The sequence below is a fragment of the Nicotiana tomentosiformis genome, chromosome 10, assembly GCF_000390325.3.
Source record: "Nicotiana tomentosiformis chromosome 10, ASM39032v3, whole genome shotgun sequence".
NCBI classification, from domain to species: Eukaryota; Viridiplantae; Streptophyta; class Magnoliopsida; order Solanales; family Solanaceae; genus Nicotiana; species Nicotiana tomentosiformis.
Window position 1 is genome coordinate 54,575,251 of NC_090821.1, and position 14,016 is coordinate 54,589,266.

General features: G+C 39.1%; 1 protein-coding gene across 1 annotated transcript; it reads left to right on the top strand.

The window, feature by feature from the left end:
- The first annotated feature begins 2,444 nt into the window (after nucleotides 1-2,444).
- Nucleotides 2,445-3,472, top strand: LOC138900188 (uncharacterized). Its single transcript, XM_070186903.1, has 3 exons — nucleotides 2,445-2,829; nucleotides 2,942-3,087; nucleotides 3,251-3,472. The coding sequence occupies exons 1-3, from the start codon at nucleotides 2,445-2,447 to the stop codon at nucleotides 3,470-3,472; spliced, it is 753 nt and encodes a 250-aa protein (XP_070043004.1).
- The last annotated feature ends 10,544 nt before the right edge of the window (nucleotides 3,473-14,016 follow it).

Below are 14,016 nucleotides of genomic sequence, written 5' to 3' on the forward strand. Positions count from 1 at the left end.
TACGATGGATCTTCCCTGGGCTGGGTTGGTCATATACAATACTGAGTGATTGAGTAAATGAGAGTGTGAGCACATGAGGCTAATAGCATGGTGCATCACATACAACATGTGCATTGGCATGTATGAGTATAGAAGTTATATTCTTCATATTATTCAGATTTGATCTATTTTACTGTTTTGAGCTTATCTGCTGAACTTAAAAGCATGCCTACATTTTTGCACTGTTACTTCTATTTTGAACTATGCCGGTTGAGTTCGCTACTACTTTCAGTCCAATGTTTGGATTTGTTACTTATTGAGTTGGTTGTATTCACACTACACCCTGCACCTCGTGTGCAGATCCAGGTGCTTCCGGTCATGGCGGCTGCTGAGTGTGGAGTCAAGATCTCGGGAGACTATCGAGGTAGCTGCATGACGTTCGTAGACCTTGACCCTCCTTCGTTATCTTTAATTATATTTCAGTTTTTACTCTTTAGACACTGTATTAGACTATCTTCCGTTGTAGATGCTCATGTGCTCGATGACACCCCAGTTTTGGGAGAGATTGTATTGGGTTGCGTATTTATTTCTATTTCAAAGGTTTTCCTTAAATATTAACTGCTTTCATATTTTTTTCAAAGCTTTTGGTTATGTTGGAATAGTTGAGTAATTGGCTTGCCTAATTCCACGATAGGCGTCATCACGACGGTTGGTTTTGGGTCATGACATGTTTAGTGGCTATTAACTTCCTATAATTATCATATACATAATTATTTCTTATAGCTACTATTCAGTTGTTACGGTAATGTATTTGTTGTATTCGTGCTACTGTATTCATGAATACAGTAGCAAAAAGCGCCTAAAAACAGGGCAGTCCAGCTGGATATGACTGTGTTCACATGTTTTCGCGACAAGTATTCATGAATACAGTAACGACAATCACCTTTAAAATAGGTCTCTCCAGCTATATAATAACGGAAAGGGGATCAATTAACGTGATACACTCCTAATATAACTCAAGAAAATCAATTCTAACACGCCTCATTATCAACCCAATTAATTAGAAGATTTATCAGACGCTAAACACAAAAAATAGAGCATGCTTCAAAGTTTCAGTCCCTCTTTTTTCTGATATAGTTCGAGGTTCTACACGGAATTGATACAAGTATCTACGAAAATATTTAGAAATTCGATTTACTAGATGGCAAGCTTAACAGTGCTAATTCGTCATTATAGGAAGTGGAACATTGAAAATTGTTATGTCGGTTATTCGATTGAGGGGATATTGATAAAAGAGTATGCGTCGTATAATAATTTAGTTGCTTCAATTTCGAAGCAACTTGACATAGATTTGAGTTCCAAGTCAATTAAAATTGAATACAAAGTGGAAGGAAATTGCACGCCTATGGAAATACACATCGACATGGGTTTCAGGGTATATGTAGAGTTGAAAAAAGAGAGCAGAAAATTCGGGATGTATCCATTGTGCATAACTCTATTGGATAAATAAATTGTAGATGGAGGAAGTTTAATAAAGTGACCTAATGCAACTTAACTCTACAAATGGTGTGAATAAATTTGATACAGTTGATACACTTACACTTGCGTCTTTAAACTAAGGTAAACCAATTGAGGTTTTCGAACCGGAAAGGAATTTGATTATTTCAAATAATAATCAAAAAGAGGTGATGGCTTGACAAGTATTTAAGTATAAGGCCACATTGAAGGTGGTGATGGAGCAATATGCAATTGCTGAAAGGTTTCAATTTCGGGTTGATAGGTCAAATCCTATCAGGTTTGAGTGTTATTACTTACAACAACTTCATAATATATGTTGTATTCAATTGTATGTTTGTGTATTCATAGCAGCATTTTATAAATACAACATATATTATGTTGTATTCATAATATATGCTTTCTTTCATGGTATGTTTCTGTATCAGTATTTTTAATAGAATGTGCTGAAATAATTATAGGAGAAATGAACCATTTATATTAATGTATTCATAATACACTATTGTATACAATATATTCAACATTTTTTATGGTGTATTCATGTAACATACATTGTATTTGATTGTATGTTTCTATATTCAAAAACTTGTTGAAAAATAAAAATGTTGTGTATCTGTGGTTAGAAAAAAATTAGCCGAATCAGTTGTAGGAGTAATTCTCCAGTTGTATTTAAATATGCATAATTCCACATTTATACAACGATATTCAACATTAACCTGCTGTGATCTGTATATATAGTATTCATACATAACCAATTGTATTTGTAACACAAATGTATTTGCAGCTATACCTTGTTATGTATTTCTGAGGACTGTGAATGAAAATTTAAGGCTTCTAGTATTAATAAATCACAAATGTTCAAAGTAAGGGAGTTCCATGATAAGCATACATGTCCGTTGAAAGATTAGGTATATGAGCAACGTCAAGCAACCAGTAGGTGGATTGGGGAAATGATTAGATCCAAGTTTACTAATCATAAGAGGAAATATACTCCAAATGATATAATTGATGATGTGAAATCGGAGTTTGGTGTAGATGTCAGTTACATGTTGGTGTGGAGCGCTAGAGAAAAGGCAGTGAATATTCTGAGGGGTGAACCAACTGATTCATACCATAAATTACCAGGGTACTTATATACACTGAATATAACTTATCCTGGTTCACATATTAGAATGGAAAAATCTCCTAAAAAGGAGTTCATGTATTTGTATATATCGTTGTATGCTTTTATAAACGGGTTCGATTACTGTAGACCCATCATCGTTGTAGATGGCAACCATCTAAAATCAGCATACACAAGGACATTCGTCTCGGCTAGCACGTTAGATGGTACAGGTTAGTCAATTAAAAAAAATACATACAAGTTAGACTAACATAAAAAATGATATTTTGATTTTTTAATACAGCTGTAATGATATTTTTTGTTTGTATGCAATTGTATTTACAGGACATATACTGCCACTAGCATATGGTGTAGTTGATTCAGAGAATGATGCTGCTTGGTTGTGGTTCTTTGAGCAATTTAAGGTAGCTTATGGAGAGCGGAAAAATATGTGCATCATTTTAGATAGGAATGAGAACATCATCAAATCTGTATCCAGAGTGTATCCTACCGTACCCTATTTTACTTGTATATGGCATCTATGGAATAACGTATACAAAAAATTCAAAAAGAGTCATGAGAAGTTGAGCTAGGTATACTTTCCAATGGCAAAAGCATACACCCAGGATGAATTTGATAGTCTAATGGAAAAAGGTAGAGAAGGTAGATATTTGGGTGAAAGATTACTTGGAATTAGCTAGATACGAAAAGTGGGCTAAGTTGTATGCACCTGTTAACCGTGGATGGATTATGACGTCAAATATTGCTGAGTCAATCAATTCGGCACTTGTATCAGCAAGAGAATTACCAATATATGACTTCCTAGAAGAAGTTAGGAAGATTTTTGGACGTTGGAATTGCATCAATCGAAAATAAACTTCACACACGTACCCAACGCTTGGGAAAAATATCAAGAGATTCTTACATTGAATGAGGCACTGTCGACACATATGACTGTAAGTTTTTATAGTTTGCTATAATTACATGCATTGATGAAATTAAGATATATGAATACATCATGTATTTATGTCGGATACAACCTGTAATATTAACCTACTGCATGCATATGTCTTAATAAACCTAGTGCTTGTATTCTATTATATTTAACAGTTGTATTAAATGTATTCAATTTTATTTGAATTAACAGTATTTTATTTATTCCTAATACATATTATTATTGCTGTATTTAGTATATTTCATTGGTTGTATTCATTGATTTTTTTATTTGTATTGAGAGTATTTTACTATATTTCATTGTATTTTAAAAATAAATGTATTCACTTTTATATTCTGTTTAATAAATAATGTTTGAATCCAGTGTATTTCAAATGTTTATATCCTGTATTCATGTATATTGTATGTACTCCATGTATTCATTGATAGATACATATATTTGTACAAATGTTCAAAACTAATATTTCTCTGTTTAATGTAGTATGTACCATTGACTGAACACTTGCACAAGGTGAATGATGAAGGAAGGCATTACATTATTTGCCTCTTAAAGAAAAATTGTAGTTGTGGGAGGTTCCAAGTTGACGAGTTACTGTCATAATCCAAAATCCAATTAGTTGTGATGGCACCTAACCCAACCCGCTAGGTAAGCCAAATAGCAACAATCCAATTCAAAAGAGATTCTATAAGAGAAGTAATGATAATACAAGTATATAATTATGCTTTTATACAAAGAATTCCCAAGGACTGGTAGTACAAATCATTAGCTTCTAAGATTTAGAGCTTACAAAGCTGGTATGAAATAAATACATCATCTGTTTGAAATATACATGAATAGATTAATAATTCTAAACCTATCAAGTACAAAAGGCAGCAATGACCGGAACACAGGTACACCTTCAATGCAAGCTCCCGCCATACACTACAACATCAACATTAAATATCTGCACGCAAGGTGCAGAAGTGTAGTATGAGTACAATCGATCTTATGTACTCAATAACTAACAAACCTAACCTTAGGTTGAAAGTAGTGACGAGCTAGGACAAAGGTCGGAGTCCAACATCAATAGCCAACAACAGTTCATAACAATATAATAAAAGTGGTAAAATGTAAAGATTCAGCCGGTCGTTTTGAGAGTTGTAGATTTTTTCCCCTATTCACTGCTCTTTTGATACATTATAGCTATTATGTGACTTGTCGGGGTAGTCGGTTCGGGTTCGGTGTGATTTCAGGATGAAATGAGATACTTAGTCTCAAGGTTGAAAGCTTAAGTTGAAATGATTGACTGGGTGTTGATCTTTGAGTAAATGACTCTGGAACGGAGTTTTGATGGTTCTGTTAGCTCTGTTAGGTGATTTTAGACTTAGGAGCATGTCCGGATTGTGATTTGAAAGTCCGTAATGGAATTAGGCTTCAAATAGCGTAAGTTGGAATTGTTAGAAAGTTTGACCGGGAGTGGACTTTTGATATCGAGGTCGGATTTCGATTCCAGAAGTTGGAGTAAGTCCGTAATGTCATTTGTGACTTGTGTACAAAATTTGGGGTCAATCAGATGTGATTTGTTAGGTTTCGACATCGTTTGTAGAAATTGAGAGTTCAAAGTTCATTAGCTTGAATTTATGTGCGATTCGCGTTTTTGATGTTGTTCGAGGTGGTTTGAACTTTGAAGGCTCGACTAATTTTGTATGAGGTATTAAGACTCATAGGTATGTTTGGTTGAGGTCTCGTGGACCTCGGGGTGATTTCGGAAGGTTTTCGGATCAAAGTTTGAGTTTGAGGACTACTAAAGTCTGCTGGTGTAATAACACTTGCGGAGCTTTGATTGTAGATGCGAGCTGAGGAGCGCAGATGTGGCTAGACGTGGGGAGGACAGTGGTCGTAGGTGCAAAAACTTTTCCACACCTGCATGGTTGCAGGAGCAGAGTGATGGGCGCAGAAACGGAAGTTTGCGCGGTGCGATGGGCAATTCCGCACCTGCGATGGCGTAGATGCGGGGTAAAGGATCGCATAAGCGGAGGCCCAACTCTAGTGGTTCACCGCAGAAGTGGAATTTTGGTTGCTTCTGCGAAGCCGCAGATGCGGTTAAGTGTCCGCAAAAGCGGAAGTGCTGGACAGAATGTTAAAAGCAAGGAGTTCGCGATTTTTGCTTCATTTCTAACACTTCAAGTAGGGTTTAGGCGATTTGTGAGAGGGTTTTAGAGGGGATTCTTGAGGTAAGTCCCTTATGCCTATTTTTTTTATCAATAATATTGCTTCCTCATTGATTTTCCCACCTAGTTAGTATGTATTTACGGTGTAGATTGGGAGTTTGAGGCTAGGAATTTGGAGAGTGTGATTTGGAGATTTGGGTGACGATTTGGTGTCGGATTTTGATAAATTTGGTATGGATAGACTCGTGGTTGAGTGGGCTTTCGGGTTTTGTGAATTTTATTGAATTTTGAGACGTGAGCCTGGGGGCCAGCTTTTGAGCTGATTTTTTGATTTTGATTAATAACTTAGCATTTCCTTATGGAGTTGATTCCTTTAGCCCGTATTGATATTATCGCATTGTTTATGGCTATATTTGAGGCATTCAGAGGCCATTTCGTGAGGCAATGGTGGGTTGGAGTTGAGATTTGCTCGTATTGAGGTAAGTAACAGTTTTAAATTTGATTCTGAGGGTACAAAACCCCATATTACGTGTTATGTATTTGGTTTTGAGGTGACGCACATGCTAGGTGACAGGCGTGTGGGCGTGCACTGTAGAAATTGTGACTTGGTCAAACTCCGTGGAACCATGTAGTTGTATAATCTGTTATTATCTGTACATTCTCCATGTATTAGAGAAATTTAACCATAAATCATGTTTAGACTACGTGTTGGCATTGTAGGGACCCATAGAGGTCGTGTACATGTTGAATTATCTGCTAAATTACTGTTTGTACTCAGTCATAGTTTATTTGTATATTACATCTTAGTCTATATTGTTCATTTTTGATGCATCATATCATTGATGTCTGGGATGCTTATTATGATTTCTGAGAGCCCGAGAGACTAGAGAGGTTGATGACTGAGTGAGGCCGAGGGCTTGGTTGTGAGGTATTATACTATAGCACATGAGTTATCCGTGCAACACGTGAGTTGTCCGTGCGGATCCAGATATTATATTATAGCACGTGAGTTATCCGTGTAGCACGTGAGTTGTCCGTATAGCACGTAAGTTGTCCGTGCAAATTATAGCGCTTGGGCTGAATGAGCCTCTCCGGAGTCTGCACACACCCCCAGTGAGCGCAGGTACCTACTGAGTGCGAGTGCCGAGTATTGAGTGAATGAGAGGGATGAGTGACTAGGGCCCTGAGAGGATGCATTTGATTTCATATTTGTTGCACTTAGCTGTCATGTATCACTGTCCTTATAATTTCTGAAAGATATTACACCCTGTTTCAGTTGAACTTGACATAAAATTACTGTTTTGGCCTTAATTGTCGAACTAGAAAGCATGCCTACTTTCTTATGTTGAAATCACTGTAACTGAACTATAACTGTGAAGCTCGTCACTATTTTCAGTTCTTTATTTAGTATTGTTACTTGCTGAGTTGGTTGTACTCATACTACATCCTGCACTTCATGTATAGATCCAGGGTTCCCGGACACAGCGGGTGTTGATTTTCGTGCACAATTGATCTTTTGAAGATTTCGAGGTAGCTGCCGGCATTTCGCAGACCTTGTTTCTCCTTCCCTATATTTTCACTTATTGTATTTGGTTTCAAATTTTATAGACAATATTTTTTGGACTAGTGATGTATAGATACTCATCTACTCAGTGACATCCCAATGTTGGGAATTTCCGCATTGTATTTTAGGTTTCTATCTTGTTTATGGGAAGTTGTTATCATTTAAACTATTTTAAATCCGTTTTCTGTTAAGTGTTGGAGTTATTTCATAAATGTCAGCTTGCCTAGTACCACGATAGGCGTCATCACGACGGGTTAGGATTTTGGGTCGTGACATAAAAGAAATAACTTAGTCGTGAAGGTACCGGACACCGTCAGGCAAGCCAACAATAAATACTCAATTTGGTTCTCGTTTTTAATATTTTGAAATCACATTTTTCCTTCAATTAAATAATAAGAGATGGAATTTACAAGATAACTAATAATGTTTTCAACAAATTTCAATACGGGACAACCCATAATCACCCCAAAACCCGGTGTCACAAGTTAATGAGCATCAACTAGGAAGTAAAATGAAATACAACATCTGTCCGGAATACAAATTTGGACAGTAGAAATATAAATACTCTGAAGGAGACTCTGCTGGATGCGGATCGTAGTAGAGAGTGCAGCTCACCTAAGTCCCCTGAATAACAGCGCCTCTGCGCCCATAAGGCCTATAGATATATATACCTGCACAAATGGCCTGCTGCAGGCGGGTAGCCCCGATCCATTTAATAATAACATATATAAAGACAATATGGCCTGCTGCGGCGCGTAGCTCGATCCCATAAATATCCTCACAATGGATGAATTGACTGAGTGTGAATTTGTGAAACAATTAATTCAACAGAAATACGACCCCATGAGTTCCAAAATATTGGCACGTAGCCTACACGTGATCTTTAATAAAAGCCTTAGCTCAATTTCTCTACCATGTTCAGATAATAATATGATTCTTTAATCTTTACAACTGCATATGATTTATTCAAGACACAATTTATATGGTGCATGTCCACATGCTCGTCACCTATCATGAGTGTCACCTCCAAACAATTTATATCATACCAAATTCGGGGATTCATATCCTCAGAACCAAGTTAGAAGGGTTACTTACCTCAAACCGTGTAATTCTTTACTCCGATATTCCTTTGCCTCGTGAATTGGCCTCCAAACGCCTCGAATGTAGCCACAAATAATTCGATACAGTCAATGAAATTTTATTGGAATTAGTTCCATAAGAAAATGCTAATTTTTCATAAAAATCTAAAATTTAGCTCAAAATTTGCCTATGTGGCCCATCTCTCAGAATCCGATAAAACTCACAAAATTCGAACCCCCATTCAACCACGAGTCCGACCAAATCAAAATTACTCAAATTCGATCACAACTCGGCCTTCAAATCCTCAATTAAAGTCTATAAAATTTTCTACTATTTTCAACCCAAGACACTAATTAGATGATAAATTCAATGATATAATCATGGGATTTAACGAAAACCAAGTAAGGAACACTTACCCCAATCAACTCCGCGAAAATCCCTTCAAGAATCGCCCAAATCCGTAATCTCTAGCTCAAAATATAAAAAATGGGCTCAAACCCTCGATTTTGGATTTAATACTGTCTACCCAGATTTTTTTAATCGCGATAGCGGAAATGGACTCGCGATCGCGAAGCACAAGCAGACTGCCCACACATTATACCCTACGTGAATGCGGAATCACTCACGCGATCGCAGAACACTGCCTCTCAAACTACGCGAACGCGTTCAGCCCCGCGCGATCGCGTAGAACAATTGCCTCCTCTCATCTACTGCTCAAATCCTTCTACGCGAACGCGACCTCATCCACGCATTTGCGAAGCACAACTTAATTCACTTATGCGATCGCGTTTCTTCCTATGTGACCGCATAGAACAAAAATCACCCCTGCACCAAATAAGATTACGCGATCGCGGATGAACTTATGCGATCGCGTATAAGGAAACCAGAAGAAAAATACCAGTAGTGGTTTTAAGTCTGAATTTGATCCGTTAACCCTCTGAAACTCACCCGAGGCCCCCAGGACCTCAACCAAATGTACCAATAAGTCCTAAAACATCATACAAATTTAGTCGAGCCTTCAAATCGCATCAAACAATACTAAAAACATGAATCACACATAGATTCAAGCCTAATGAACTTTGAAACTTCCAATTTCTATAAACGACTCCGGAACCTATCAAATCACGTCTGATTGACCTCAAATTTTGCACACGAGTCATAAATGACATAACGGAGGTAATAAAATTTTTAGAATCAATTTTCAACCCCGATATCAAAATGTTAACCCCCCGGTCAAACTTCCCAAAAATTTCAACTTTCGGCACTTCAAGCCTAATTCTACTACGGACCTCCAAATAATTTTTCGGACACGCTCCTAAGTCCAAAATCACCTTACGAAGATATTAGAATCATCAAAACTCTATTACGGGGTCATTTACATATAAGTCACCATCCGGTCAACTATTTCAACTTAAGCTTCCGACATAAAATTTTATTCTTCCAAGCTAACTCTGAAATACCTTAAAACCAAAACCGACAATTCACACAAGTCATAATACCTCGTAAGAAGTTATTCAAGACTTCAAATAGTTGAAAGGAGCACAAATGCTCAAAATGACCGGCCGGGTCGTTACAATCTGCCCCACTTAAACATACATTCGTCCTCGAACGTTCCAAGAGTTGTTCTTAACCTTCAAATCTTTATTCCACCTTACCACGCACATACCCGGGGGTGATCTCATGTCACCCTATTCTAAATAGGCCTGACCACACAACCTAACTGAAAATCATTAATTTAACCCTAGCCCAAAAACCTTGGAGCCAAATTTCTAACATCCAGAATTCTTTTCAAGATTTAAATCTCACACACCGTATAAGTCTGAACAATCTATATCAAGTCATAGCCATAACCCTAAATATACTCACATTACATACTACACAACTCACATGCTCGCAAGACCATTCCCGATCACAATCACAGTAATACCAACCAAGTACAAGTATTAAAACCTCGCATTCAACAGAACATCATTCCAAAACCTTCGTACACTGCCAATGATGAAAGAAATAATCAAAAACTCATAACCACTCATCAGATCAACTAGCCATGGAGCCCTCTCGCCCCAACCAGGACCATAATCCTCTCCTAAGCCGGCTTTCAATATTATCCTCCCGAATATGCCATAAAGAAACCCGATAGTACACATTCTAGGTCTGATGACCTTATATTATCAAACACAACTATTACACAAATACACCACACCAATACAACTCAATCCACAACTGCGCAACCTTGTACCCAAAACGGAAGATGTCTCAGAGTAGAGAACTGTATTGCAAGTTCAACAATCACCACTACAACTGTAATGCTATAAGCTCATTATATATAGTAGAACCAAGACACATAAATTTAATAACAGTAACCAGCTCTTCTAGAGCTCATATTAACATCACTCGCACAGATAACTCACGTGCTATAGTATCAATATCTGGACCAGCACGGACAACTCACGTGCCAATAACATAATCCGCCTGGCATGGTCACAGGCCTTTAATTCAAGCATAACATACAGGAGCAATCAAATAAGTACACATAAACCATTGTAACTGATCACAACTCCAGTACTCCCATGGCTATCACATTCCTCAAGCACGATCATCCCACTAGGAATATTCCCATAATTCCTCTATGCCACATATCGATAACTCATATATCAGTAGTCTATTAACTAGGTGAGTATCGCAATACCGCTGACATCCGAAAGTCAAAACACAACGCGCCTTTCAAAATGCGCACCCTTCATAGGGATTACCAAGCAGTTATAACATCCATCGAAATATCTAAAACTGACCATGCGGCCCCACATTCACTACCTTCTCTTTAAGACCAAACTGTCACCTTGTACATGTAAATCCTAATCTCGCACAATACACCACCTATTTTGCCATCATGTGACAAGCACAAGAATCTCATTATCAACTCTAAGTCACCAGCAAATTACATACCTTATTAGTTAGAAACCTCTCTCTTGCTTCTTTGCAGGAGAAAATCACAATACACAACACGTTCCATACATCGGTAGAAAATATCCGGTTCAAACCATGGTAGAAACCATCATGAACACTTTGAAATCCATTCGCACATAACCGAGCTATCAGAACTGAATTCCTCTAACTCGACCAAACCTCGTAGGTCATCAAAACCCAAGAATATTGCCACCAAAACATCTGTAGAGTCTCACCACATCATAATTACCCCTATAAATACCACAACCGAAACACCCACTCTGAAAATACCTTATTTAAGTCTAAGGCGGTTTCATTCACCTTCCTGATATCGAATATAAAATCCATAATGATATATAAAATACCACAAGTCTCGACACCATCCAACTTAAATCTCAGATTTTAGCCATAAACAAATCCGCAAAAAATTCTCAGTTGCTACATATTAATCTCGAATCCATTAGAACTTTCTCGAGAGTCACCCCCTTTGTTCAAATACACATTATACCGCCCAAATGGGCCAAAAGACACAAGCCCCATTATCACATCAACACTCAAAGAAATAACTCTACTTTAATACCACCTATCAAATTCATACTTCGTGCGCACTACATCATTCACAAATAACAACTCACTCATCCCACAATTTTCATATACTCATAAAGCGCAATCAAATCATAGATAACGGAATCCCCCACTTGGCCCAAGTCCATATAATAAAATATCTGATATGTCACCATACCCAGATAATATATAAATTGACCATATTAAGCAATAAAATACCAACTCTGGTCTCGTCCCCCCAATAATTCCCACACACGACCGATACACTGAGTACATAATTATAGTATCGCCTATCGTCATAGATACATGAACAGGTGAAACTAAGGACTCACAGGGCATATCTAGTAATGAGCAAAATACGATGATACATATGAATAAGTGGAACCGGGGTCAAATAATATAGAAGTCTCCCTGTGGCACACTGAAACAATACCTGTAATCACTGCATCTGAGGCAACAACATCTGGCCTGGCAGGAAAAGTATAAAATCGGGCCTAACCGCCACCGGATCGGCCTCCCCTTCTTGGGCGACCCCTAGCTGACTGAGCTCCACCCTGAGCTGGCTGAGCGGGTGGTGGAGCAACTGGTGCAGAAGTAGTAGCCTGACTCCTTTTCTGAACTGTACCTCGCGTACGGCGGGGATAATATTTTCTCACATGTCCCAGCTCTCCACACTCATAACACTCCATCTCGAAGAATAGTGGCGAGTTCTGAGGCGGACCTCAGGAACTAGAATAACTACCAAAAGGACCTGGTACATATGATCCTTGAACTGATGGTGCATGGAGCGTACTTGGGGCTGGAAGTGCACTGCGAGATGACTGACTCTGATGAGAACTGTATGAACCACGGCTAGATGATGCACCACGGTGAACTGGACGACCCCTTTTGTGGTAGAACTGCCCTCTAGAATGTACCCCACCAACACTGCCCGAACCTCGGGGAATCTTAGCCTCCCTGTAACTACGCTCCTGGCTACAGATCACCTCTATCTGTCGAGCAATGTCAACTACCTCGTCAAAAGTGGCACCAGATACCCTCTCCCTAGTCATAAGCAACTGCAGATGATACATGATGCCATCAATGAACCTCCCAATCCTCTCCCTATTAGTGGGAACCAACCAAACTGCGTGACGAGCCAACTCAGAAAATCTCATCTCGTACTGCATCACGGACATGCCATCCTGACGTAACTGCTCAAACTATCTGTGCAACTCTTCTTTGCGAGACTGTGGCACAAACTTCTACAAAAAGAGAATGGAGAACTCCTGCCATGTAAGTGGTACTGCACCAACCGGCCAGCGCCTCTCATAAGACTCCCACCATCTGAAGCCAGCCCCAGAAAATTGAAAAGTAGTGAACGAGACTCCACTAGTCTCCAGAATACCTACTATCCGAAGCATCCGCTGGCACTTATCCAGAAAACCCTGAGTATCCTCTGACTCAGTACCACTAAATGATTGAGGTCGAAGCCTCCCAAATCTCCCAAGTCTTCTATGCTCATCATTTTCCATAATAGGGTCTACCGGGGCCTGAGCAGCTGCAACTGGCTGGGCTGGTAGTGCCCCCGATATCTGAAGTCCCTGTACTACCTAGTCTGGAGTACTGGCAATAGAGGTGTAAGTACCTCCCCCGGCCTGTGAAGTGGAAGGTGCGGCCTGAGCCGAAACCACCTGAGCAAGACCGGTACAAACTGTCAATATATGGGCCAGAGCCTCCTAAAGGCTTGGAATCACAATAGGTGTAGCTGGTGCCTGAGCGGGCCCCGTCGGCTCAACTGTATCCTGAATCTGTTCCTGAACTGGAGCAACTGGCGGTACTACAGGTACTACTCTAACTGCCGCACAAGCTATACCTTGACCTCTACCTCGGCCTCTACCACGGCCCCTGCCTCTCGCGGCCCTAACTGGTCGCACTAGTGGCTGACCGTCCGATCCAGTAGTACGTGTCCTCACCATCTGTGAGAGAATAGAATAATAGGACTTTTAGTTTCTGGAATCAACAAATTCGCACAACTGCATACAATAAAGTAAAATTTCCTAAGGGTTTGGCAGCCTCTCGAAGATAAGTACAGGCGTCTCTGTACCGATCCGTAAGACTCTACTAAACCTGCTCATAACTCGTAAGACCTACGTCACATAGGGCTCTAATACCAACTTGT

What these genes read in the sequence shown, in the direction of transcription:
- LOC138900188 (XM_070186903.1), top strand. Translation starts at nt 2,445, where the DNA reads ATGATTAGATCCAAGTTTACTAATCATAAGAGGAAATATACTCCAAAT. An exon ending in TAGCACGTTAGATGGTACAG is followed by an intron (nt 2,830 to 2,941) that starts GTTAGTCAATTA and finishes TTGTATTTACAG; the next exon opens with GACATATACTGCCACTAGCA. An exon ending in ATGAGAACATCATCAAATCT is followed by an intron (nt 3,088 to 3,250) that starts GTATCCAGAGTG and finishes TAATGGAAAAAG; the next exon opens with GTAGAGAAGGTAGATATTTG.